Source organism: Syngnathus scovelli, chromosome 20 (assembly GCF_024217435.2).
Source record: "Syngnathus scovelli strain Florida chromosome 20, RoL_Ssco_1.2, whole genome shotgun sequence".
In the NCBI taxonomy this organism is placed as follows: Eukaryota; Metazoa; Chordata; class Actinopteri; order Syngnathiformes; family Syngnathidae; genus Syngnathus; species Syngnathus scovelli.
The window spans coordinates 9,535,772-9,563,043 of record NC_090866.1 but is presented as its reverse complement, the minus strand read 5'-3'; the positions used below and the strand labels follow the sequence as shown (position 1 = coordinate 9,563,043).

At 43.9% G+C, this 27,272-nt stretch overlaps 3 protein-coding genes and 1 long non-coding RNA gene across 8 annotated transcripts in view; 2 read left to right on the top strand and 2 right to left on the bottom strand.

Annotated features, from left to right (window-relative positions):
- Positions 1-4,894, top strand: part of LOC125990295 (beta/gamma crystallin domain-containing protein 1) — a 14,830-nt gene extending 9,936 nt beyond the window's left edge. For both annotated transcript variants that reach the window (XM_049757289.2, XM_049757287.2), the window contains 11 exons: positions 8-131; positions 233-378; positions 1,526-1,652; positions 2,345-2,374; positions 2,460-2,572; positions 2,647-2,779; positions 3,038-3,177; positions 3,582-3,705; positions 3,788-3,946; positions 4,014-4,170; positions 4,529-4,894. In XM_049757289.2, coding sequence (XP_049613246.1) covers positions 8-131; positions 233-378; positions 1,526-1,652; positions 2,345-2,374; positions 2,460-2,572; positions 2,647-2,779; positions 3,038-3,177; positions 3,582-3,705; positions 3,788-3,946; positions 4,014-4,170; positions 4,529-4,617 — 1,342 coding nt within the window. In that variant the 3' untranslated portion in view covers positions 4,618-4,894. The remainder of the gene's footprint in view (positions 1-7; positions 132-232; positions 379-1,525; positions 1,653-2,344; positions 2,375-2,459; positions 2,573-2,646; positions 2,780-3,037; positions 3,178-3,581; positions 3,706-3,787; positions 3,947-4,013; positions 4,171-4,528) is intronic.
- Positions 276-1,986, bottom strand: LOC125990310 (uncharacterized). Its single transcript, XR_007488875.2, has 3 exons — positions 1,882-1,986; positions 631-702; positions 276-410 (listed from the first exon to the last, which is right to left on the bottom strand). It is a non-coding gene; the product is annotated as an uncharacterized lncRNA (long non-coding RNA).
- On the bottom strand, positions 4,458-27,272 carry LOC125990302 (reticulon-4-interacting protein 1 homolog, mitochondrial). 3 transcript variants are annotated; one of them, XM_049757301.1, is made up of 10 exons: positions 27,125-27,264; positions 7,778-8,016; positions 7,559-7,710; positions 7,418-7,486; positions 7,220-7,344; positions 7,074-7,122; positions 6,872-7,008; positions 6,385-6,568; positions 5,827-5,922; positions 4,458-5,303 (listed from the first exon to the last, which is right to left on the bottom strand). In XM_049757301.1, the coding sequence occupies exons 1-10, from the start codon at positions 27,259-27,261 to the stop codon at positions 5,130-5,132; spliced, it is 1,362 nt and encodes a 453-aa protein (XP_049613258.1). In that variant the 5' UTR covers positions 27,262-27,264; the 3' UTR covers positions 4,458-5,129. The 3 variants fall into 3 exon arrangements, 2 of the variants coding, with proteins under 2 accessions (XP_049613258.1, XP_049613259.1); XM_049757302.1 differs by lacking the exon at positions 27,125-27,264 and adding an exon at positions 8,236-8,354; XR_007488868.2 differs by lacking the exons at positions 4,458-5,303; positions 5,827-5,922; positions 6,385-6,568; ... (4 more) ...; positions 7,559-7,710; positions 7,778-8,016 and adding exons at positions 12,303-13,120; positions 13,597-13,823 and having other exon boundaries at positions 27,125-27,272.
- On the top strand, positions 16,176-25,615 carry LOC125990299 (sine oculis-binding protein homolog). 2 transcript variants are annotated; one of them, XM_049757295.2, is made up of 7 exons: positions 16,176-16,498; positions 18,987-19,116; positions 19,287-19,475; positions 19,573-19,724; positions 20,549-20,644; positions 20,737-22,638; positions 24,330-25,615. In XM_049757295.2, the coding sequence occupies exons 1-6, from the start codon at positions 16,406-16,408 to the stop codon at positions 22,633-22,635; spliced, it is 2,559 nt and encodes an 852-aa protein (XP_049613252.1). In that variant the 5' UTR covers positions 16,176-16,405; the 3' UTR covers positions 22,636-22,638; positions 24,330-25,615. The 2 variants fall into 2 exon arrangements, with proteins under 2 accessions (XP_049613252.1, XP_049613251.1); XM_049757294.2 differs by having other exon boundaries at positions 20,716-22,638.

The window sequence follows — 27,272 nt, the reverse complement described above, 5'->3', positions numbered from 1 at the left end:
TTTTCAGATGGGTCGGCTATAGCGAGGAAGCGTTTGAAGGGCAGCAGTACGTGCTGGAGGAAGGAGAGTACCTGGATTGTAGCGACTGGGGAGACTCGGGGCGGATTCTGTCACTGCGACCCATCCTGTCTGTGAGTAACTTAAATTGATTTTGATTCAGTTCCTACTTTGGGTTGAAATGTGTCGGAAGTTAAAGTGATAGGGGAATAAAAAAAACAAATCTCTGTCACAGGATTTCATGTCACCGCACCTCAAAATGTTCAGCAATCGAGATTTCAGCGAGCGGGGGGTCAACATCGACTTGATCGTGCCCGTCACCAACATGGACGACACGGGTTACGGCACCAAGACGCAGTCTGTCGATGTCCTCAGCGGCATGTAAGTAGACTTTGGCGATGACGTGGGTAATTCTGTGAATAAGGTCAGCACAATGTTTTTTTTTTTTTACACATTCGTAGTCCAAAATACAAAGTACACACTTAGCAGTAAATTCTTGTCACACTTTGCAAGGACAGAGCAGGTGTGTGAGGAGCATTACGGGTGCCGCACCCAAGCACATGTCAACACAAGTCTTTTCCAGTCTGCCACACCTCAACTTCCTGTCTAGTTTAAGTTGGCTGTTACACTAACCTCTTGAATAAAGATAACATGGAAGAGGAGCGGGTTGTGTCCATGGTTCAACTGTCGTGGATGCTGTTCAACCTGCAATTCCAAAAAATAATCCGTTATTCATGATCGGGAGATATTTCTTCTCAAATGACATTAACTGTAATTTAAGACTGAGTGGAAAATCTCGTTTCTGAGCTATGATCGGACTGCGCAACAAACGCGGAGGAAAATATGCAGTGGGCATTCTGATCATGCAAGAGTAATTACTGCCAGCCCAGTGAGAGTAAATATGAAATAAATGTAGAACATTAAGTTCGGTTGGAGAGATGTCACGACACTTTACTCTTGCGTGTCGCGCAGGCACGCCCTTGTCATGCCGCACTTATTTGTCGTGCCTGTGCCAGACTAGTCTTGTATGCTAGCGAGCAGAAAAACCCTGGAAAAGTAAACAAAGCCCTTGGTTGAGGGAAAAGCAAAATTCAATGAGTCATTCCTAAACAACACACTCCGGATGTTTGCTAAGAGGAGACAGACACAGGGGAGGTTGCTGCTACCTGCAACCAGAAACATTTGAGTTCAGAGATGTTGCGGTTATTTTTACGGTTTACTTTTACCATTAGAATCAAGTTAAATTAATTATGGTTACTAAGCAAAGATATTCCTGGCTTTGGTTTGCAATAGTTCTTTGTTGTGTATAAAGACCAAAAGATGTTATTTTAGTCATATTATCTGAAATGAGCGGCCATTTTGTCAGAATTTGACTTATATTACAGCCATAGTGTGACTGTGTTGGATTTATTTTGGATTCTTGAAGGATTTGAGGCAAATATGTAAGGAAATTCAGTCAAATTACCCAACATATTGTGCCTAAAGAGTTTCTCTGCTTTCAGAATGAACGTTTTAATTTCTTTTCTAGCTGGGTCGTGTTTGAAAAGCCTGGTTTTTGTGGGGAGTCTTACATCCTGGAAAAAGGCTTATATGGAAACCCAGAGGACTGGGGGGCTCTCCAAGACCGGATTGCCTCAGTAATGCCTGTTGTGCTGGTAAGGCAGTACTTTTTTTGTACTTTATCTTAATTAAGAGAGCAGTATTTTTACTGTTATTTAGTTGTTTTTTTGTACAAGTATCATTACGTTCGACATTTCAGTAACGCTCAGTCGTCAGTCAAAACAGAGCAATATTAAATACATTTTTACCTCACAGTCTAGTAGTTTATAGGACGCTTAACTGCGTCCAACAAACATTTTATTTTCAAAAGTCTCCTTTTTTTACCGTTTTAGTTGTCGACGTTGGTATTTGGACGTCACTTCGTAATGAACTTTTGAAAAGACCGCGTCGGTTTGCGCGGTAACTTAATTGATGACGTGTGGAGAAACCACTTCCGGGTTCATGGTGCGTTTAAAGACTTCGCTTGTCACGTAAATTCCATAACGACTTCAATGACGTTGGCATTCAGTGCATGTGACCTGTCACGTTACTGCTGCTTGTCCTCATTTAACATGGGGAAGTAACACATTTTAATATTGTTGATTCTCTTGGGAAGCATGTGACATAGAAAAATCCAGAACAAATAAAATGCCTTTTAAATGAGGAAAATACATGTCAGATGCTTTTGATGACTCATTGTGGGGGGGGTTTCTTCTCCAAAACACATGATGAGTCTCCACTGCTTTTCCACTGTGTATGACTAACAATGTAGTGAAAAAAAAGCTAAATAAATCTTTTTCTATTTCAGGATGATTTTGAGAATGTGGCAAAGTTCAAAGTAAGTGATACTTGTTTATCTATGGGAGAAACTCAAGAGGAACTCACAGGAGTGTTGTAATGCGTCACGTGCTCCGTGTCCTCAGGTGCAGCTTTTCTCCGAGCCAGATTTTCAAGGAAGCGTCCTCACTTTGGAGGACAGCGTGGCTACCTTGGAACAAGGTTTCTCTGTAGCTTCCTGCAAGGTCCTCGTGGGCAGGTGTGCATTTTAAAGCGTTGACGTCACTATTCTCCTTAGCGTGGATCATTTAATTTGACGTTCATGTTTCTTAGCTGGCTGGCGTTTGAAGGCCAGAACTTCAATGGCAGGATGTATCTCCTGGAGGAGGGGAACTACCAAGACGTGAGAGCGATGGGTTGCATCAACGCAAGTTCCACCATCCTCTCATTCCAGACTGTGGGCTTTGTAAGTTGCTCACGAAATCTGTTTTGTAAAAAGTAACATTAAATTGATACTTTCCAAACCTACACATTAAAGTAAAAAATAAATAAATAGGGGCAAACATTTTGTAGCTGAGCCACACATGTTCTACTACAAAAAAAACAAAGGTCTTAGTGTTGTCTGTTTCCATGGTAACGTTACAAAAATCTCCATTTGGCTTTGCATGACCCACAGTGTTCCACCCACTGTATTTTTTTTTAACCCTCCACTCCCACTTGCCAGGAATTCTCTCAGCCCTCCATCATTCTCTTTGAGCGTTGTGGTCTGCGTGGAAAGCGGGTAGTGCTGACTGATGCCTGCGTCAATCTTCAGCTGGCTGAGGGCTGCACCCGGGTCCAGTCGATCCTGGTGGAGGGGGGCATGTGAGTACAATCATCACAGCCTATAAAGCTGTCACTTAGAAACCCTGCAGGAGAAATTATACTCAATATGTTTTCTTAAAATGAAACCCAGCGGAAGCAAATACACTGAAAACAGCAGGGGCTCCTAAATGGAACCCTGTGGGACACCACTATATATAGTACATGCAGTTGCCAGTGCTTCTTTTTGAGCATAACACTCTGTCAATGATGACGCTGGAAATCTGCTGCTGATGTGTGACATTCAAGCAAGTGGTGTAAACCCGAGTTGAGGAAATACAAAAGGTGCAGTGTAGGAGAGAACTTCAGCAATCGTTTTCTATCCCAAGTTAAACGATTATTATGTTAGTCCACAACATTAGCAGATTGGTAGCTAATTGTTGCTTTGGTTTACTTCCTGTTGTTAGGTGGATATTATACGAGGGCATCAATTATCGGGGTGCTCAGATTCTGGTCAAACCCGGTGAGGTACCCGACTGGCACCAGTTCAGCAAGTGGAATAAAATTGGATCACTCCGCCCCCTTTTACAGGTATGTAAATCCAGACCTGCTTCATTTGCATATACGCTATTTCGCTCCTCATTTCTGAAGCTTTATTTTTTATTCTGTGTAGAGGCACGTGCACTTCAGGTTAAGGAACAGACAAACGCGGCTTTTGATGTCCGTGACGGGCGATCTGGAAGAGGTTAAACTGATGCGGATTCAAGAAGCCGAGGAGACCAACGGGCTGGAGCAGATCTGGGTCTACCGCGGCGGCCATCTGCATTGCAAGGTATTCATTCGTGTGACTCGGCTAGCAGAATGTCGACTGACGAGAAGATGGCGCTTGTGTGTTGCAGCTCCTTGAGGAGTGCTGCCTGAGTCCCAGCGGCAGTGTGACCATAGCAGGAAGCCGCGTGGGCCTCGTGCCAGAGATGGATAACCACGTGTGGAGTATCACCCCTGAGGGTTTCATCCGGTACATCCCGACTCCTGATCTGGTCTTGGAGGTGAAAGGTGAGCTTCTACTGGCTGCTCGGTCAGAAAGTACTTGAGCATTAAACTTCATCAAACTTTTTAAAGTTGCCACATTATCTATATTTTAGTCTCGAGACGTCACTTGCTTAGTGATTTCAAGCTTGCAGGGGTAAAAGTAGTTTTTTTTCTGGACTCCAATTTTGTGTATCATTGTCAACAGCGACACCTTGTGGAATAAAAAAAAATCCACTGCTTTTGTTGTTTTTAGGACACGTCATTTTTAGAGTAAAACAGCTCATGGTAGTAAAATGAAACTGCAAAAAAAATTTAATTTTTAACTCACACAAGCATTTTTTATTAATGCACAGCATAATGAATTCAAATATGTCTTTTACAGGAGGGCATCATTATGACAAAAACCAACTGATTCTCAACACCCTGGATCCAAATAAAGTGCACCAAAGGTGGGATGTGGAAATTATTTAAAATTATTCCACACAGCAAAGCAAGCATTTGAGGACTATGTGCATTTTTTGCTGCAATGTTCATGGTGGGAAGAATATATTGCTGCCTTCTTAAAATACAAGCAGTGAGGTTTGAACTTGACTCTCCAAGTACTACAACGCACGGTTCATGTTTTGCTTTTTCGATGAAAGAATCGGTCTTTGTAAATTAACTTAAGCAGTGTTAATGTGTCTCATGTCTTTTTATTCTGAATGTCATATAACATTTTATTCAGCAATAAAGCAAAGTTCTACTTTCATTAGCTCACCTTTATTGAATTTCTGTCAATTTGTTGTGTTGCAGTATAAATTATGTAAAATTGGTTGTGATGGCCGTTTGAGATGATCTGAAAGGTTGCCAGGTCTGCTCTTGGTAACCATAGTAACCTCACAGTAATAGGAAAGCACACATTTAGGTAGAGTACCTTGTTATATGCTAAAAATAGTCTTGGAGCAGGGTGGTTGAAGAATCGGCACAGCTTCGTTCTTCGTCGTTTAGTTTTGCGTTACCGTTTCCTGCGTGGTGTTCAGGTGCAACTCTCGCTCCGCCCCGTCTTGCTTCTCGGCCACGTTGACGACCGTCTTGCCTCTGGCGTGGCCGGACTCCAACTTCTGAAAAGCCTGAGGCACCTGGCTGAATGGAAACTGGGCCTCCACCACGGGCAAGATCTGTCAACAAATGATTCCATTTATTTTATGGAAAAAAGATGGTTTGGATTTATTGCCATTTTTAATGTCTACAATTCATTTCCACAGCTACTTTCTGATTTAGCGGTAGAATTCCAGAATTCCCGAGCTTCCAACGTGTGAAATGCGAGGGCGGGGGTATAGAATGTGATGAGGCAGGACAATCCCGAGCAGGTCCGGCCTGTTTTGGTCAGCATCTCTCGATATTAACAATGAACGGCGAGAGAGGTCCTGTCGCACAGGAAAGACTTCTGACTGATAGCGACGCTTTTTCCCGCCACTGGTCTAAATCAGCTGCTGGCTGTAAGCCCCCAGGACAAAAGATACAAATAGCTGCTCAGCACTGTGGAAAAAAAAACCATTCAGCATCTCTGAATCCACCCCGAACCTAACCCACACAGCAGGAATGTCATGCTCACTCCGAAACAAAGCTGAGAGGGGGGGGGGGGGGGGGGGGGGGGGGGTTGATATTGAACATGTTTTCGGTAGTGACTCGATACAGTACCTTCCCGGCATCCACCAGCTTGCTGATCTCATCTAGCCCAGGCCCATCTGGGACGTAGAACCCCCAGCGGTAGAAGATGCCATTTGATGTTATATTCTAGAATGAAAAAAAAATACATATTAATTTATGAATTAAGAGATTGAAAAAAAAAGCCTAAAATTGATTCCATTTTAAAATTCTGTTTAATCCTAGAATGATTTAATTGAGTGAGTAAGAGTTTGAACAGCAGAGGGCTCAGTTGAGCTGCGGTATGGGTGAGAGGAGCCGTGAGGGTGTGACCGCTGTGGCCGAGGCCTTCTCAACTGTCCAGCTGGTGGCTGCCATGGACAAAAGGCTTGGCAAGAAACACACATTTGCCGAAGAGGAGGGAGAGGGGGGGCGTTTGGCTGAAATCTGCACAAACACCGCATACTGCTGCTTCAGCACTGGGCCGCAGGCTCGCATTAACTCCCCGAATCAGAACTAAACAGCCGGATGGTTCTAACCCATTCAACCGGATTTCATCTCAGAATTAAGTCGGAGTTGGAATTATTATTTTTTTATTCCAATCATATATACCTGTATGACCTTGGTGTTCAGGGTGCATCCGGCGCGAATGAGTCCATCCAGCAGACCAAGGGTATCCGTTTCGGAGAGCAAAGGGGTTACCAGCGTGACGTACTTGGCCCCGGACCAGGGTTTCAGCAGGCCCACCGCCCAATCCTCGGTGTCCCCGCCCACGCCGTCTAAAACCACGTCAAATCTGGCAACACAAGCGCATAAGATGTTTTTTTTATTTTATTTGCTATATTGGGAAAATGCCACCGCAGCACTCGTTCATTTGGTCTTCAAAGCTGGCTTGACCAATTTTGCACTCTGGCCTTAAGACTTGGTATCCATGGAAACTAGAAAAATGAGAGGGAAAATGCGCAGGTGTATGGGGTTGACTGCGAGATGTCAGCAGAGAACATTAAGAGGAACCCACTCTTGTTTTTGGAGACACCGCCTAAAATGCAGATCTGATCTGAAATGAATCATGTAAAATGATTTCAAATATGTCACACACCTCTCCATTGTTTCTAGTTGGTCCACCGCATCTTCCGTGGCGTAGTCCACCACCTCATCGGCTCCGAGACCTCTGACGAGGCCCTCGGCATTGTGAGAGCAAGTGACCGTAACGTGGGCACCCCAGGCCTTTGCCAACTGGCAGCACAAATGGAAAAAATGCTGAAATAAACAAAGTGAAGCAACTTCTTGTGATGCTTTACCTGAATTGCAAAAGTCCCGACACCTCCTGATCCCCCGGTAATCAAAACTCTGAGAGCAAAGAGCATCAATTAGTGAAGGCTGTTAAATGTGCACACTTTCAGCTCATTATATTTAAAAAAAAATAAACATTAAAAGCAGAGCTTACCTTTTATTGGAGGAGTTATCTTTGCAAAGACCACCCGCAATACCAAGTGCAGACAGCACAGTGCTGGCTACGTAGGGGATGGACGCCGCCTCCATGTGACTCAAAGATTCGGGCTTGTGGGACACCTTTTGGAGATCACCAAACATCAATACATTATAAACAGCTTTCTCAATATACTTGGAAAGATATATGTACCACCTCAAACTCTGTTAGATTGACAAACTCCGCCAGGCTGCCTTGTTGCCACGGGGGAACAGTAGCCCAAACCTGGAACATTGTGATAGATGACCACAATAAATCCGAATCAAGGATGCTTAATAATGTCATGCACCTGTGTACCTCATCTCCTGGAACAAAGTGAGCAACCTCAGATCCACAGTCCACTACAACACCAGACACATCTCGACCCAGGATCAGAGGAAAACCACTATCATTGTCCATTATAGAAAAAGGGTCCTTTCGTAGCTTCAGTATTTTAGCACCATACCCTCCTGAGATTAAGAAAGTGATGGTTAATTTAGCAGAATTTAGCCTGGTTTTAGTGAGTTGACCTCTCACCTCTCATGGCCACATCCAAAGGGTTGAGACTGGCAGCGTGGACTTGGATCATCACCTGGCTGGACGAGGTGATCGTAGGCACTGGGATGTCGTCAGAGTACCTGAGCACTTCATTAGTGCCGAACTGGTCGATGACCCAAGCAGACATGCGGCTCTGCGATCGCCAGGCTGAAGTGCTGACATGTTTTCGGAAGCAGCGTCCACCCCCGGCGACTCGCGTTTGGGTGGAACTTTTAGCTCTGATGAATAAGTGAAACAGCCTGGTGTATGCCATTACTAAGGAAATAAGCTTAAGATCGTCCTTTAGCTGACAGTACCAACAAGGTCATATTTGACACATTACTAGATGGAAGACGCCAGCCGGTATGCACGCTAATAGCTCAAGTTCCTCCCTTCACAGCGAGGAAGGATTTCAATACAATTGTTTTATGTCGCCAAAATGACCGAGTATAACTCACTTGCACGCACGAGTAATAAACGATGCTGTTACGGTAGTAGAAAAGACAAACAAAACGCTGTAAACAATCTTCCTGCTAGCTTAGTGGCTACATAAGATGTTAACCTTTCACCTTTCAGCAGCAGCGAATCACATTTCTTCATGGCAATACTCAGACCAATGGGGCCATGAGCTTGGCTTGACGTCACCACCACTGTATAGTAGGTTTCCTTCCATTATTATTATTAAAATTAAAATCACAACAATTTAAAGATTTTAGCGAGAGCCTGTTAAAATAATGTTAATTTCTCTTATTAGTTTGTTGATTACATTACAAGCATTTATTAGATTTTCTGATAATATTCTGACCAATGAAGTCACATGTTTAAATCTGTTTACATCTGACGTCACCACCTCTCGGCAACTACTACTACAAATTATATTATTATTATTATTATTATTATTATTATTATTATTATTGGTATTATTATTGGTATTATTATTGGTATTATTATTATTATTATTATTATTATTATTATTATTATTATTATTATTATTATTATTATTATTATTATTATTATTATTATATGAACCACCCAAATTTAAAAAACTGTGAGAAATAAAGGAGTAGGTGCTGATTGACCAATTATTATCTGTTTATCCTAATGAGTTGATTCAGCACGAAACCAGGCAACTCACAGTGCTGTCATTATGATCACAGCTCCCAGGAGAAAGAGGACGCACTGGAAACTGGGTGCTTTGTCTGCACAGGCTCATTACAGTGGGCCGGCCTGATGAATTATTACCCCTGACTGATGTTCACATAAATAGAATCCTGCTTTCCTGATTGTGCCATGCTAAACAACCTCTTTGCCAGGTTGAGGCCTTAAATGGACTGGTTAGAATGAAATGCTCACTTAAATTTGTATATAAGATAAGCAGTCATTAAATCACTTTATATTTTTCCTTTATGAATACACGGGAAAAATAAATTCATACAAACTGCAATTTGACTGCTCTCAATCCTTGCAGTTGGTCGAAGTCGGACTAATCAAAGCATTTCTCCCTCGTTTCACATCAGTTGTGCAGACGTGAAAATGAGCCACATTCATTATACAAATGTCAGTGCCTGCTGCTGGAGTGGAGGAAGGAGCAGAAGGGGGGGGGGCAGGTGGGCAGTGAGTCAGGTTGCAAATGAAATACGATCTTTTAGCGCAACTTTGAACACAATGTTCTGATGAAATGACCCTTCTTGGGTTTATTTCATACAGAATATAAAAACCTGTTCAGACAGCTGAGTAGACCCCCCAAAAAAAAGACATTGAGCAGATGGTCCGGTCGACTCTCACTCTCACGCGATATTCAACAGGCATTGTGTTGAGGATTATTCATGTCTGCTGTAGGTTCCTGTCTTCTCATGTGGCCTTCTTTCAACGCACCCTCATGCGTGTGGACGTTATTGCCATGCTGCAAACAGCATCAGGTGTCCTACCTAAAGGTTATACAAGGATGGGAGGATTCGGCAAAAGTGAGGGCCAAGAGGGGGTGTCCTAGTTATGCAGTCACTCCCCGCGGTACCTTTAGTTTGGTTGCCATGGACGGCAAGAAGGCCATCGGTGCTCTAAATCGGGGATCCAACCTGATTTGCTTATGAAATCAGGTTAGCCCTGTCGCGTGTTAAACAGGCCACGAGAAGAGCACAAAAGGGACAGCGTCACTGGTGGCAGAGTCAATATTCATTAAATATATTGATTAAAAGCTTCTTGTGATGTTTGTGTTCACTATTGACAAAAGGAGGTTTCAAATCAGCTTTATTGTTCTCAAAAGGAAAACAAAACAGACATTTCTAGTCTGACTCAAGGCGTATTTTGCAGCAGCTTTACATGAGGAGTCTTTCCGTTGTTTGGTTTCCATGGCAACCGGCAAATTGGACTCCCTTCAAGCCAAGCCGGCGAATGAGCAGCAATAATTGGCGTCTGATTATTTAGCCACTTGCGATCGGTGAAACCAACTAAACAACTTAGATTGGAGCTGATCCACTTAAGCTGTCGGTTGATACAGCAACCCGGCGGGGACAAAAAGGAAGTGCAAGCAGCCATCTGGCAGGAAAGACCGTTCAACTGTCCACGCCTTGAGTTTGACATACAGTAACGGACCAACTGTTCCTGAAATCCGCTTACGCTGGATAAAGTTGGCTTATTATTTTATTTCAAAACCTGATGCGTCCACCGACAGCTGTCAAAACGGCCATTGAGGAAATAACAAGTAGGCAGTGGGAGTGTCCAGAAAATGCAGAACATACTACACCACAAAAAAAAAAAAGGAGGAAGGAACATCATTGACCTATGACGTAAATGAAGAAGTGGTCGGGGTTGGTTGGAAGCAGAAGGAAGTCAGTTTGTACATGTGAAGTTGCAGCGACTTTTTGTGACACATATTGTACATACTATAATTTTGATTTCTTTCTGTTTAAAGGCTAGTAAGTGTTTGAAAGTTTGCTAGCATGGCGGCCTTGCAAATGTGCGAGTTATTTGCTTTGCAAGAATTTAAATGTGTGCAAATGGCCGCAGTCCATGCGCAAACGTCATGAAGGTCTTTGAAAAAATTTGGGTTCGCTGGGATGGATATTTAAATAAGTTCACTTACTTTTTTGCTAAAATTTAGCCAATACCAAACTAGGCCTGTAATTGGTCAACGTATTGCTGGAAGTGAATGAAAAAAAAACTTCCGGATCAACATAAACATTTGTTTACCAAATTAGTACAACTCATTTTTACATGAGTGGAATTGTTTTGTTACACAGCGTGAACTAGTCTTAGGAAATCAGACACTTATCTTTACATTTGGTAATTATGAGTCAGCTCAGACATGTGACACTGAGTCTTGAATTATTCACAAACTTCAAACTTGTACCTTAAAGTCTACAGCCAAAATAATCCAAATTTAATATTTGGTGAACTTTGGACTATGAAGAATTACACGTTATTATAAATTAGAAATACTTGAGTTTTTTATTTTAACATAAAATTGTCGACTGCAGTTGAGAAATTAAAAAAATTTAAGGTTTGTATACGATCTTAGGTGTTGGATGCTTTTATATACGGTTACGTTTTTAAATCGTCTCTTGGCTCCCATTTCCCAGCTTTGCAGGTATAAGGGGACTTCGGTTTACATTGTCTTTGCTACCACGGCAACCATCTGAATAATTCATGGAGACACTCAATGATTAAAGGTTTTTGGATGTTGCACATCACATGTATGTTAGTCACGCTGGTCAATGAGGACATGAGATATGAAGTCATGTCGAGTATTAGTCATCATGGAAAATTGTTGTGTTTACTGTTTTGATGATTCTTAAGAGTTTTAGATCAACATTTGGAGAACTTTTTGAAATTATGCAGCTTGTTATATTTGGCGTGAAACTATAAACTAAAAAAATGTGACAGTCTGGGGCTGCTTTGGTAGTTCAGGACCTGGACGACTTGCCACAAGAAAGAAATGGCCAAGTCAAAGGTTGGTCTTAAATTAAAAGGTCTTAAAGTCCACATTTGAACAAAATTCAATAATGTTAACTAACAGTTGAATATGGATGAGTCCAAAAAAAAAAAAGGGATGTTTCATAGACTGGGGGAGTCGTTTGCAGAAGTGAATAGTGCACAGAGGATTGACAGACAATAGGTCGGGATAATGAGTCACGAGGCCGGCTTTACTGGTACCGAGGCAATTCCGAGCAGCACCCTACTCGTCCGCTACACGTCTGACACGGTTTAACATCCGCTGACTCGGTTAGCCTCTATCAAGAGAACAAAAGCAATCGCCTATAGGGATCGTTTATTTTGAACAATGCCCGCGCCATTTTGTTTGGACTTGTATTCCCAGAACGCCATCACGAGTATAGCATGCATTCTGGATGTGATCCAAAAGAGATCAGTGGCGCTATCAGGGAATGCAGAGTCCATCTCTGGCCTTGTGGTCCACCAGCTGCCAGTCTAGACTGTCTGGCAGCCCCCTTTAATGACATCCAAGGCAGCTAGACAGCCTATTAAAGCAGCTCATCATTACGTGCAAAAAAAAAAACTCAAAGAAATATTGTTCTTTTTCAGCAATTTATTGTACATAATTCATAAGTCAAACTAATACACAAGACATTTTGTACAAAATAGAAGCTGTAAAGGGGAAATCTAATATTAACACTGCCCATGTGGTCGGTCAGTCATTTCCTGGGTCAGTTGGTAAAAGAGGAAATGGATATTTTGGAAAAATAAGTCCCACAACGGACGAATTGCTACATACGACTGACATTTTGACTATAAAGATGGCGGCGCCAAATTAAAAGGGGGAAACAACTCATTTGGCTCATTCAGTTATTAAAAACTTTAGAGCCAAAAGCTACCGGAATATTGATAGCCTGGGTAGAGTTGAAGCCACAGAACAAAAAAAAAAAAAAAAGTGGTTCACAATTTTGATTGGGGACATTTTAAGTGTAGCCCAGAGCATCTCCAACGGAAAGGTCAAAGGTGCATTTTTTCATGCCCTGCAAAAAAGGGAGCATTAGGGGTCCCCCCGCCACAACTCCCCCCCCCCCCCCCTTTCTTGATTACATATTTTGGTTAGGAACATTACTTCATTCGTCCATGTCTGATGCAGTGTTGGGATAGTGGGGGGGGGGGGGTTGGTTATTTGGAATCAGGGAGCTTTCAAGAGAGGCTCTGCAAGAAAGAAGTCAACGCGACTAGAATGGGGAGCAGGGCGGAGGAGGAAGCGGAGGTGTGCAGCGAGATGCCCGCTCCGGTGGGGGAGGGAGTGGAGTTGGTCGAGCCGCTGTACATGTCTGTGGCCATGGTGGGTGCGCTGTTGTTGGAGGAATTCATCCATGTACTGGTGCCTGTGCTGTTCTGGGAGAACACCTGTGGGATAAAGTTATATTATATATATATGTATATTAGAGTCGTTAAAAAAAAAAATGTTGAGAGTTTCAAGTTAAATTCAAATACATTTCAAAATAAACGGTATTCAAAAAAGTATGCAAAAACGTTTTAGCTGATTAGATTACCCACGCGAATGTGTCAGGTTTCTTTTGACACTCAAAGTAACTTTAGACCCTGTCGCCACATTTGCAAAGGGCGGGGGTCACACAGCATCCCAATCATCAAGTTTTAAGTGTAAGGAGAACGAATTAAAAAAAAAAAATCATATTAAAGCCAGATCTTGATGCATCTAATTTGCATTAAATCAGGATTAGAAAAATCAACATAATCTTGTCCTATCAAGTTCCGATTGATTTTATATTTTATCTTAAAGGCTTTTCTACATGTACAATTAAAGAAACAGCAATAATTTTAATATATACAAACAACAACAAATAATAAATATGCAGGCTTACCTGTGTTGCTAAACAAATGGCATAGACAAACACTCCCAGGTGGACGATGGTCATTTTGCACATGATTGACTTTGCTGTAAAGAAGAGTGCCGTTGCAGGATCCGGTCAAATCCACCTCCTGTGGTCGATGCTGGTGCTTTCAATGGTGTCAGCTGCTTCCCAACCCACCCATTTTATACCGGGGCGCAGCCTCCATGACGTCACCGGTAGAAGGAGAGTGTTGAAGACTAGAATGACGCAAGAGTTTAATTGGAGACAATTGGAGCGTCAGCTGAATATACAACTTCTTTTGGGGGTATGATTCATGTTTATTTTGGTTTGATTTTCAAATTCTGCACATGTTTTTTGCTGTAGTAAACAATTTATATTGCAATTGCCAAATGAGAAAAGGCTTCTTTGGTCCCAATTAGCCAATTTTGCAGCAATTGTTGCCTTGAAATGCTACGCATGTACTGTAGATATGTAAATATTGTTGTAACTAGGAAACAGGACATGCGGTCTCAGCAGGTGATGCAGTCGCCCCCTGCTGTTCAATCCCTTGCATGAAATTATATTTCATTTGAGCTCTAGTTTTAGTTCTTGGACTTTTTCCTCCAACGTGCAGAATTTTTGCTTGGGTCTTTTTTTGAAAAAAAAAAAAAAAATTGGTAGACAAGTCACAAATAAAGTTAGCAAGACACAACTCGTGACTCTTGCTCACTCCTAATAGCCAAATGTCAGGGCTGGATTTGCCAACATCTGCTTTATTGAGCAACTTTGCTTTGTTGCTCAACATTGCCCTCTATTGGCCACTCTATATAACCCTAAACGCTCTTTCCTACAATGTGTTGCTGTTCATGTTGAGGACAGGCTCCACAAGATGTTCCAGATCCTCCAAATTGAGAACGTAAACTCACTGCTATCATGTATCCGTGGACATTTTCTAACGCAATCCAGATGTTAGGGGACTGAAACTTTAGCCCCCTTTGGACAGCGCCGCGTCCCCTGTCATTTGTGTAATTGGATGGCTGAGGAAACAGTGCTTCACTGCTTAACCCCCCCCCCCCCCCCCCCCTCCCCTCTCTTAGAAAAGACCATCATTCCCTGCAGAGGCACCAGATGTGCGCTGTTATGGAGATGTGAAGAAAGAGGGGCCCTTTTGTGAGGCATCAGATAAGCCCCTGTTCCCAAAGCAGGGCCGGATTGAGTGTCATCAGCGGGTCTACGAGGAGGCTGAAACCCAAAACCGGCGCACCGGGTCGGATTTCTGTTTACACGAGCGTGCTGCCCAGATTCCTCCTCCAAGCAGAGCAGACTGGGCAAGACAGCGGAGAAAGCTCTTGTCTTCCTGTCTGTCTCCCCTTACTTGAAAGTCCATTTTTAAAAAGACACTTTAAGAACATTTGGAATATAAATACAAACTTTCTTCTTAGTGAGACCTCCAATTGGTGCCGTGAACCCGGATTCTGCTTCTACAGTATTGCCGATAGCTCATTTAAAAAAAAAATGTGACTGATGGGGTGAGATCCTGAACTTCTTGCACGAGACGTTAATTCAACAAGAATCACAGACGGTGTCCAGTAACTCGCCCGATGGAGTACATTAGTGTAACCAAAGGAACAGAAATGGACCCCCTCCTGTATAATCCCTATTCCTGAGCACACATGCAAAAATAACCAGGTAAAAATAATTCCGCTCAAGCAACACAACACGCTTCACGCTCATGTTTATGTTACCGAATGCAACTCGATCGTTCCCATCTTTTCCTCGCCGACTGGGGAAACACGATAGGCGCCAGTTCCCAGCGTGGCCTTTAACATCCAGAATAACCACAAATGTTTCTCTTCAAAAACCGGACCGAGACTTCACCTGACTTTCACCTTTTACTTGACCTTGTGGACGTTTCATGTGTTTTACACCAGACATGGTCTGATCAAAAGGATGCCAAGTGGAAAAAAGGCCACCCCACGCCCCCCCTCCCGCCCCCCTGGTATCGTTTAACCCGCAACGGCCTTCTCATCTCCTTCCTTAATTTAGGACAAGAGACAGTGTTTGTACTGTGTCCTCAGATAAAGCACAGTCTTTGCATTCCTTATGAAATGTATCTGGTGAGTTTTGGGAGGCAAAGGGGGGCGGGTGCCGGGTGTTGGGTTGCATCAAATCAGAAGGCCTCCCTCTTCCATCCTGAAAGGAGGGGGGGTACGCCGCTGCGTCAAAAGAACGCAGTTAGACCAGGAGCAGGTCATTTGACTTTCAAAATAAAACCTAATTGGTCTCATTTTCATATCAGAAGATTCACGGGTATTATTTATTATAGCTGCCAACACTGAACCTCAGAACTGTGAGCCACTCATCGGCCTCAAAAAATAAAAAATAGAAAAAAAAATTAACTAACTTTTAAAAAATATAAATAAAATATAAAAAAAATTAACTAATTTTTAAAACATAAATCCGTTTTATTATCAGTGTGACAAAACAGCACTAGTTGACAACTAAATGTTAATAATTGCACATCATTTTCTAATGACGATTTATTTTCAGAGCTAACAGGAAACGCTCCTCCCTCCATCAACGCAAGCTTGACGACGGTAAAGCTGCGTGAGCGCCGCTGGTCCGCCAGTGGAGCCTCCAGCACGGAGCGCGTACGCATGTCCCACGGACTCTTTCTACGCGGAGCCCAAGATAAGGAGCTCCCACGTTGGGGAATGACAGCCGCTGTCACCTCGTGTGACAGCTTTCAATCTGGCCCTCTCCACTGATGCACCGAATTTCTCGGACTGCTTGACACATCTGATTTTGATCCGGACGGGATCCAACACAGACCGGGACTATGCCAGAGATGGAGAAAGGGAGACCGCCAGAAAGTAAACGCAGCAGGAAACCCGCGCATCCCGTCAAGAGGGAAATTAATCAGGAGATGAAGGTGAGAAGATGTTGGGTCACTTGGATGAGGAATTTTTTTTTTCCTATTTTAGATTCAACTACTTATAAATCAGAGGACTTCTAATTCATTTAATATGACAGCTCTTTTCATCAAGTGTTTGAATATTATCTAATCTACACAGACTTTGAATTAGATGTTAGCAGAGTTAAAAAAAATAAAAAATAAAGTAGTGACGCAGCGTCAGGCCAGCTGTGGCCCCGACTGCACACAGTTGTGTCCACTGGAGATCCAGATGTGCGTCACTTCTTCCCAGCCCCCGCTGGAGTTGAAAGATGGGGGCGGGTGTTCACATTTATATTCCCGAATCATTTGCATTATCCCCACGCTGGGTGGCAAAACACGATAGAGATGTTCCTCCTCAAAGGTTGTTCTTCTCAAGTCAAATCACAGTCAAAGGTGCAATTTCCCTCCCACCATTATTACTGCATGGAAACCTATCCACCGATTGTGCGCTTTGTTTGGGTTCGGACATTGGTTATTTGAGAGTGTTGGTAAGGGATATCCAAGGCTCCTTCCCTGGGAAATCAAAGTTTTTTTTTTTCACGAAGGAGGAGACGACTCTGGCAGCGTGGGGAGGAAACGTGCTCTTTTTTTACTCTAAGTGGTTTGGACTGCGGAGTTTTGATATCCAAGGGAGGTGTAGTGTTACGAGTTCCCCTAATTTTAATCAAAACATGTGAAACGCTATCCTCGCTTGATGTAAAGCCTGCCCCCGGTTGGCTCTCAGGGTCGGCCCCGGTTTGTTGGCTTTGGACGCAACTCTGGCTGTGGTTTAGGATACGGCCTGTCACTCTCACAAAGCAGATGTTTGTCTGGACTGCCAAGAAGAAACACAAACAACAGTGTGGGAACGGTGGACAGACAAAACTGTTAAATGGACGTCAGGGTTGTTGACACAGTGACACTACAGAGCATCATTTCAGTTTCAGGGGTGTAGTGGTCTGAGACTGGAATTATACCCTTGACAAGTGGATAGAAAATATCCAAACGTTTTTTAGTCTGAGTTCAATATCAAAAATAGATATCGCTAAAAGAGTTTGACACCCCTCCCTTAAGGTGTCCGAAATAGGTTTTCTTGTAAGGGTCGATTTCTGTCCCTCGAGTGCAATCGACATTCATGAACCACTTGAGGGCGAATCACCGGGGTCACTGTTTGTACAGGTAACATGCGGTACGACTGTAAAGGTGAAAAGTCAAATGTCAATGTGATCAAATCTTTACCTATGATGGTACCACCCCAGGGCACCAGAGTGCAAAGGGGCATTAAGGTACCTTAAGGTACTGAAACGGACTCCAACTATACGCTTATATCTGAACGTCTGAAACCAATCCAATCAGTGGACTCTAAGAATCTGCCAATACATGTTGAGATCTTGAGCTAGCAGAGGTATGATGGAAGGAGAACTGATTTCTCACTCCGCTGAGGTCCGGCCCAGTGTTGTCTCTGTAATACATCTGTTTCAACACTACATTCGGACTTACTCCCTCTACGCCGGGCCCTGAGCGCAAGCACCAGACACCGGATACTTGACTTTAATCATCGTTAGGCACATTTAGCTGGATATGATACCGCTGCTCTCACTCACACACATACGCAGCAGAAAGTGAGCAAGTCAAGGGAGCGATCCGATTCTTTGAGGGCCCCGGTGCAGAGCAGAGGTCGGAGTGAGGAAAGCGAAGGGAAGGGAAAGAATGCGTAGTCGGTACTACGCCGCTTCATCGCCGCCACAGCAGACTGGCTGTGCTGGAAAAGGGTGAAACCTGAGAGGCCGGGCCGGGTCGGGTGTCAGGGCTGGAAGGTGTCGGGGTGGAGGCAAGGACGCCGAACATGGGGGGATGGATGTGAAAGGGCAGCAGAGGGAGGGAAAGCTGGGAGAAGGAAGAGAAGCGGGGCATTTCCGAGAAGCGTGGGACATCGCTGTGGTGTTGGGTGTCCCGCTCTGATTTCTGCCCATTCTGGATCAGATTTCCCCTCCAATCCGGTTCCTCCAAAACCGCAGAGTGAGGTGGGTGGATAAAGAGAGAGACCTTTGTATTTTGATTTTTTTTTTCATCTGGTCGTAATAAAAAAAGAGGGGGGGGGGGACCACACATCTGCAGGGAACAGTTTTCTTTTCTCCCTCTTTTTTTCTAATTAGATGAGATAAACAAAGGATGATTCACAGATCTCACACTGGTGTCGGGTTTTAAACCTTTCCGTCTCCGATTTAGTGAGGGTAAACAACATGAATACATCATGGAAAAAAACGTCATACTGAACTCCACTATGCTCGGATTCAGTTCTGTAACCAGGCTGGAGCTGAGAAAGAATCCCTCTCATTCATTCCGGGTAATACGGTCTGATTATGTTTAGCATAGGATAAAAAGTTCCACCAAAACCGCACCATAAACAGTATCCTATTTGTGGCTCAGACTTTATACATATAAAAACCATTTTAATCTGCCACTTATGTTTTGTCCCGTGTAGACTTTTGCAGAAAGCACCATGAACGAGCTCCTGGGATGGTACGGCTACGACAAAGTAGATCTTCGAGACGCCGAGGCCAACGAGATCAGGAACTACAGGGAGAGGCGCCAGCATGTATCCGTGTTGAAAGGTGAGGGCCGTTACCTCACTGAGAAGACTTTGACAACAGGTTCTGCAGGTTGTACTGACATTGAGTCATGAGAGCGTCTCCTCATCTTTCATTCAAGATCCATATTTATCAGTATCACCACTCTGGTAAGTTGATACAATCACTAAAGATATTTTTTGATATGTCTGCAGAAAACTCCTTGCCAAAACCTAAAACCGCCGACAGCAAAGTCAGTCACTCGGTCCTCGCTATGAAGAGCATCGAGAGGGAGTCGTTCAGCGTTCCCTCGAGTTCCTCTTCCTCGTCGAGTACCTCCTCGAGTACGCCAAAGGAGCAGAAGAGTGCACCCGTTATTGTGCCGCTCATAAAGCCATCAGCAGGTATGAAGCGGAACTTTTGCAGATTCACTTCATTGATTTCTGGTACGTTTGAGTTTTACAAACAACCCCAATATTTTTTTTGCCCTTGACTCCGCAGTGGACGATGTTCAAAATGTTCAGATAGTCTGCGTTTGGTGCCAGAAGGAAGGCGTTAAGCGCTACTCTCTCTGCATGGGTTCCGAGCTCAAGAGCTTCTGCAGTGAGAAGTGTTTTGCCGCCTGCAGACGGGCTTACTTCAAACGCAACAAGGTGAGCAGAGGCAGAACACGTTGACCCCTGACCCAACTCTTGACCCTAAACCAGGGTTCTCTCCAAAATCCATGATTTAATCATCCCAACTATATTCTTTTATCTGTGCCAGTGACAAAGTGTCTAGGATTAATTGTTGTGAAAAATATGGTGATGAGGTCAAAGTTCATCCAGGACACTTCGTATCGGTTTCTCGTTAATGGAAGGGGGGAGGGGGGGATCAGCCATTAGAGTGGATTTGGTGTTGGGGTAAGACCACAACAACCACTGTGAGGGACCGCTCGGATGCACACGGCATGATTTGTCACCTTCAATTAAGACACGGATATACCATCTAGCGGGGTGGTACGATATCTCCTTTCGCCATCGTTGTTGTCTATACCGCGATGGGTTATTTCGCAAAACGACAGTCTGAGCAGACTGAACGCAACACACCCTCTACGCTTTCAGAGGCGGGAAGGTTGACTTGTTGCTGCTTGTCTGAGAAGAAGGCCAGGAGGCCCTGGGGCGAGGTGTCCACTTTCAGCGCATACCTCACCTTCAGCTGCCTCATGTGTCGTAACTTAACACGACTCGGTGGGCCGGGAAAACACTCGGATCCGCAAAAAGATCATCTTACGCGAATCGAGACAAATTCCCATATTCATATTGACAACTTTAATATGACAACACATCAGCGGCACTACTTGGATGTATACACGGATCAATTTCACCACATAGTGACCTTAAGGGCTTGATGCCATTCATGACAAGCTTTTTTTTTACACTTGTTGCCAGACTTTTTCAAAATTTCTGGCTAAAAATCAATGGTTTCTACCAATTAGGCCAGAGATGAAGATCTCCATGGGGAGAGATCCCCCCAGCACCCCCAAACAGAGGACTCATCCAGGGTGGTGATGAAGATAAACAGCAATGTCAGAGTAAGAGGATACTTAATAAAGAGTTTGACACAAGTAATCGGATGATGGATCACCTTTGTGACCCTCCACAGTCTCTATCTCCTGTGTTGCAGGTGTGCGATTGGTGTAAGCATGTCCGCCACACCAAAGAATACTTGGACTTTGGATCTGGCGAAGAGCGACTCCAGTTCTGCAGCACCAAATGCCTGAATCAGTATAAGATGGATGTGTTCTACAGAGAAGCTCGAGCGGCTCTTACATGCTCTAGTCCTGCTAGAGCTGGCCAAGAGGGGAGATCAGACCACAAAATCATCGGGCAAAAGCTTCTCACGCCAGAGTCTTGGAACAATAGTAGTAGCACAGGGGAATCACATCAAAGAAACATATCTCCCAAGGGCCCTACACCAATTGTGGGATCATCAGAATCCTCTTCTACATCACCTGAGTCATCATCATCTTCTAAGCTTCCTGTCACTGGGCAGAGAACTCTGGAAAGGCCCATCCACCCTCCTCCACCTCATCCTCCTGCTGTCGAGGTGTCAGCTCACCCTACACATATTCATCCTCCTCCTCTTCCACGCCACTCAATAGATCATTCACGGATTCCTCAAATGCAAATGCCCTTTATCAGACCTCCTCTTCATCCCCAGGGCCTCAGAAGTCCTCTTGCCAATGCCCACCATCCAAGACCCCCTGGGCCTTCTTCCAGTCCTATCCACAGACCTGCTCATTCTCCACACCTGCAGCCTCCCACTTCCTCCTCCATTAACCCCCCAGGATTGATGCATCCTCTCCCTCGGCCCTACTACCCTGCCTTGCACTCTCCTCCACTTATGTTACCCAGAGGTCCTGTCCCAATGCCTCCCTTTATGAACTTTGGCATTCCTTCCTTTAGTCCTCTCCTACCCCAACCCACAGTCCTAGTTCCATACCCCATTATCGTTCCTCTACCTGTCCCAATACCCATTCCAATACCAATTCCAGTCCCTCCCAAAACAAATCTAGAAACCCCAAATCACACTGGTGTTATACAGCCTGTGCCAGAGGGAGCAGACCGATGTAGATCGATACCTGCAAGGTTTCCATCTCCCGGGATCCCTGAAGGGAACAGCCAATTGCTCAATCACAGATTGAGTGGAAACTTGCCTCATGGTCTCCCATCACCCGGTGACACCAATTCCAAGGACATAGCTTGGGTTAAATCAGAGAGGCCATTCTCATCCCCATCATCAACGTGCCACAGTGGGACATTGTCCCCTAGAGCACAGTACAACACCTCGCCCTCCTCAACACGCAGCTCAGAAGGACTGACGGACTATAAACAACAACAACAGCACTCAGAACGACAAGTTATACAAAGGGTTCTACAGAGAACCCAGGTCAAGCTGGAACCCAATGTCAAGGGAGTAGTGGACTTCTTAGGGCTAGAGGAGTCAGGATCTGTGCAGGGTACCAAATCAGGCCCACCCCTACAACTCCAGTCCCCTTCGCATGACACTGTATACCAACATGAGGACACTCCCACCTCACCTTCACACTCTCCACCAAGCCCGAAAGTCAACAACCACCCATATGATACCATGGGGTCCGTCCTAAAATCTCAGAACCATGGTCCTAATGGGATTTCCTCAGTGCTATCCATAGCCAGTCCAAGCTCACCTTTACCCCAGAGAGCACCTACAACTACAGATCACGCATTAACCGAATTGGAATCTATAAAAGAAAACAAGTGCTCGGTTGTCTGCTCCGTACGGGTTGAGGGCCCAGTCAATCAAACAGAAGAACCTTTAGCAGTAGTTAGGGATGCAGGAGAAGACCCACACTTGCCAGATGAGGACCACGCCTATGCCCTACCTACTGCACCAAAGACAGGTGGGACCACCACCCCACTACTCTTGCCCAAACTCAGGGACAAGGGTAGCTTAAGGAGCCCTGCTACTATGCCCAGTGCTGGAGACATGGAACCAGCTCTGAAGAGGAGATGCCTACGAATCCGTGATCAAAACAAATAAGAGGTAAGAAATCACAGTCAAGGCAGGAGAGAGTACCAAGACATGGAAAATAAAAATACAGAGGGAATGACATGAAAATTGGGATAACTACTCTGTATTGGTTTTAGAAATCCCATTGCATACTACCCTTTCCTGAGTGACATTCCATTTTATGAATTAAAAACCACCAACTATCATTTGACCAAGGACCGGAAAGTCTGTGCACAGTCTCCCATAGGAGAAACTGAATCACAGGTTTCACATGGTCACTAAACAGCATGGCGCCAAACGGAGAGAATCCTGGTTACCTGGCACTCTTCAGGCCTCTAAGGTTACAACAGGGGAAGGAGGTGAAGGGCACGGGTAGTGAGAGTCACTTTGAAAGGCGATCACTTTCGACAACCTGACAGTCACAATGCTTTGGTTGCCTGCCAGGATCTCTTTGGCTGTCTAACATATACTTTTATCCTAGGGCAAGAATAGATGACTGATCAAGCAAGCGTGGAGTCAAACTCCAAATATGTTTCAAAGTCAATGTAGACGATTGTTAGAAAGACTTAGCGGAAGACCCAGCTGGAATACTGCTCTGGGGCTTTTTTCAAAAACATATGGACAAAACCAGAGTGATTCAATTATGCACGTCCCGGTGACACCCTAGCTTGGCTGACTCAAGCGCTCTCCTATCATCCTTACCCCCCCCCCTTGTCTGCACTCGCAACTCCTGTCCGTTGCCAACCAGATGTTAAGTATAGCAGAACAGCCTCCTTAATTTCGGATTTATCAAAGGAGCCTCTTTATTTCACTCGCTCAGTTGGTAGTCCAAACGGCTGTAACACCACCCGTCCGTCCGCGCCCGCTGGTGTCTTGCCATGGTGAGCTCATGTTACCGTTTCACTGTATGCCCTGAGATTAATCCCGCTGATATTTCAGACATGGGTTTTTAATTTCAACTGCTTTGCTTTTCCGCTGCGTTGTCCCTCAAAAGGTCAACAGTCAACTTAAAAAAAAAAAAGAAAATTACATGCTATTGATAGACGCTGCACAAAAGCGTTGTCTTTTAAAATAATGTTTTTGGCACAAGCGTTGGTAAGATTCCCTTTCACTAAAAGTGAGTGTTGTCATTTGTTGTGGTTTCAAATGTTCCCCTAGTAACCGATACATATGAAATCACAGCGTGCTGCCTGTGTCGAGCAGACGGATTTATGGCCCGGCGTTGTGTGTAACGAGAGCCGGCTGCTGCCCTATGTGAATGGCTTTGGCTCGCCACCTCTACTCTCCGAGAGCAACGTTAGCGTCCTACCTTCATTGTCTTTACCTTCCAACATCTTTTAAAATATCTCTCACTGGACAGAAACGGCACCCGACGAGCAGTTGCTTTTTCTGTCTAAATTTCCTTGCGTTTATTTGGGCTATTTTATAGGCTTGTGTAATCCGATGCCACCACTTGAGTATTCGCTGAGCTTTTGAAACTAAAACGCAGTGAGACCGAGGGAGTATAGAACGTTTGCCTTCACACGAGTGCGTGCCTGTTGGCATTTAACATCCACGTGCGAGAGAGCGAGGCCAGATGTTCTCGGTTTGATTGTGTAAGTTATCGGTAGTGTCGAGTGGACTCCAAGTGTTTATATGACATGGGTGAATAAATAAATGTGATATGTTTAAAGGATCTCTTACATCTTATCCTCAACTCGCCTTCTGGTTTTTTTCTTCCCCAGTGGATGAACAGCACCCCTGTTCAACATAGTACGGCAGTGCCAGATTCAGTACCCCGCCCTCGTGTGGACGGCGCCAGTGCTAACACCTTCCCGCCACAGCCCACCAGTGTTGACCGGCCTGTGGACCAGCAGGGTGCCAAAGCAGGAAACCCAGTTGGTCTAGGGTGGAGGGGGGAGGTGTACACAACATACATTTTGGACCAAAAAGGGTCACTAGTGTATTCTGTTGTGTCCAAGGACTGTTTGATACGGACCATCTTTTCACATCTTGTCAGACGATCCGCTAAAGTGTGTTTGTGCACTCATCTTCCTCCGCCCCCCCCAATTCCTTACGCCGCACAGCAGACAGGGCGCTGATCAGCCCTGTGTGGTCTTCTCAGATGGAGCCTGAACATGATCTCTTTCCAGGGGAAACTGCTTGTTTTCTCTGCCCAACTTGCACAAAGAGCCACATTGTTCCTCTCCCCATATACCACACGGACTCCCCGATCCAGGTTTTGGGTTACCTGACCAACGGGGGCTCAGACTTCAGGAGGGTTTTATTTTATTTTTTGACCGACAGCTAGAAATATAGGATAACCTTCTCTTCTCCATCTCCCTTCCCAATCTAAATATTTGAGTTTTAATCTCTTCCCAAAGCCATTTTGCCTTTTAGGGAGGGGTGAGATTTTTTTTTTAATCATCACGGAGGAATTTTGGGGTTAAAACTGATGACTGAGCATAATAAAATAATGTCCTGTAAAATAATGTATAAAAATCATAGATTATAATAAGTATTACCGACTTTTGGTCCTGATGATGCTGGTCCATAAATGTGGTTTAAAAACCCCACCCATTGATTTCCCTCAGCAGATGTTCTGGTGGACTTCTTTGCTTGCAAATAACTTGAGACTGAATTAACAGCACCCCTGCTGGTTGCAGCCAAGTATTGCATTCGCCTCAGTTGCCTCAAGATGCGATGAATCAACAATGAATCAATCAAACTTGTTTTGATTTGTTTTTTTTTTGTTTTCTACTCATGCTGTAGTGGGACAAATTGTGAGCTATAGATTCTGCCTTTTTGTAAAAAAAAGTCTGTTATCAAATGATTCCACCAAATAACAGGCTTGTAATTATTACCAAGTGTGGTGTTATATGAAACTATCAAATGCTGTACTATACAGCGATCAGTATTACAGATCCCTCTTTTGGGAACACATTCTGAGATTTTATCCAGCTAGATGGTACTGTACGTCCAACACTCTTATTTGTTGATCACAGATATAAAAATTTGTGTTATAATAACATATGGAATCACATCTTGAAGTCTATTGTGATAAAAAATCTGTCACTGTCCAAAATGACTTCCTGTAATCTAACTCTATACTGCATCTCCACTAGAGGGCAGTGTATGCTTTGGAAAAATCACACCAGCCTGTTTGTGTCGAGACAGCACCAGGAACGTTAATGCCACCAGACTGACATTGAATGCCAAATACATGATATATATGCCATTAATTTACTTGTCCTACCCACGACGCATGGAAAAGAAAAATGTGTCGTCCTATTTGATGGGTAAAGTAGCCAAGTGGAGAGTTAGAATAATCACATCCAAATGTGACCCCCGCCTGTGCCATCATTCCAGAACTGTGTGCTTGTCCAAGCGTAAGCATGACCCCCACGTCACGTCACATCACCCCACGCTCATTCCAGCCGCCGATCTGGTCATGCCGTTATTAATGGAAGTCATCCTTGGCTGGCCAGGGAACTTGGACAACAGATTGTGTGAGTCACTACAAAAAAATAATCTATTCTCACACTAACGGAATAAAAAAAAAAAGTCAAATAAATGACTGCCATTACTGATTTTATTGCACATTTGAACTATTTTAATGCCCTTATGCTTTATGTGTGCTTACTGAAATTTGCATAAAAGTACTTTAGTGCCACTTTTTTGTTGCTATATCACATTTAGCTCACTGAATAGATATCACAGGTTGTTTGTATTTTGAACTCTTTGTAAAGTGAAATAAAAGTTATTCTAAGAGCATCGACTTCTCTTTTTTTATTTCAGTGCCAATCTTAATCGTGTGTTTACATAATTAAGTAATTCAGCCCAAGAAACATCCAGAATCTGACTTTGTTTATCTATTTTTAGCTGCAGCAGCATGTCTGTTAGGCTGCGCATCAACATTCCTCAAATACCCAAACTCAATGAGTGGAGGCTTCGAAACAGATTGATGAGATAAGAGGGCAGGAATTCGGGCTGGGTGGGGGGGATGTGGGGTGCAGGGTGGGGTTGTTGGGGGGGTGCAATGGTTAAGAAGACCTGGACATGGCGGGGGGGACGACATTGATGGGCAGGATGCATGAACTAGTGGGATGAAGTCCTCAGAAAACTATTACTGATAATATTGTATTTGTAAGGTTGGGAAAGTGGATAAAAGTGGAGTAAAATAAAACTGAGCCCTACCGGAACTTTCAAAACAAAACCAGGAAGTAGTGTTGCATTAATTGATAATAATTTATTGTGGGGGGGGGGAATAGAATTTTGATGGGGCAAATTATTTGAAGTAAATCAAGTTAATTGATAGATCACAGAGCAATGTCAAATGAGAAGTCATTGTATAAAATCATGAAATTTATATATTTTTTCTTTAGTTAAAAAATAAAGTTAAAAAAAACAAGCATTACAGACACTTATAGATTTCATTTAGCCATATCATGCAGATAACAAAACTAAAAAAAAACCATAAAACCACATCAAAATAAAATTTAGAACGAAAATAGAAAGCTTTTAATGTGATAGTCCTTACCGGAAGTCTTGTCGCATTTCAGTTAACGGTTTCGTGTGTCTGTCACGTAGGACAGGCTGACCTCGGATCAGTTTGGTGGGGCTTTCACCTGGAACAAGACGCGAGCTCACCTGAGCACAACAAAGCCCGTCTGCCATCGCCCCCTTGG

Bases quoted from the DNA above. Each gene is read 5' to 3' on its own strand.
- LOC125990302 (XM_049757301.1), bottom strand. From the start codon at position 27,261: ATGGCAGACGGGCTTTGTTGTGCTCAGGTGAGCTCGCGTCTTGTTCCA. The intron at 7,009-7,073 runs GTAAAGCATCAC...TTGTGCTGCCAG, and splicing joins TCGGGACTTTTGCAATTCAG to TTGGCAAAGGCCTGGGGTGC. The intron at 6,569-6,871 runs GTGTGTGACATA...TTGTGTTGCCAG, and splicing joins CAACTAGAAACAATGGAGAG to ATTTGACGTGGTTTTAGACG.
- LOC125990299 (XM_049757294.2), top strand. From the start codon at position 16,406: ATGCCAGAGATGGAGAAAGGGAGACCGCCAGAAAGTAAACGCAGCAGG. The intron at 19,117-19,286 runs GTGAGGGCCGTT...ATATGTCTGCAG, and splicing joins GCATGTATCCGTGTTGAAAG to AAAACTCCTTGCCAAAACCT. The intron at 19,476-19,572 runs GTATGAAGCGGA...TTGACTCCGCAG, and splicing joins GCTCATAAAGCCATCAGCAG to TGGACGATGTTCAAAATGTT.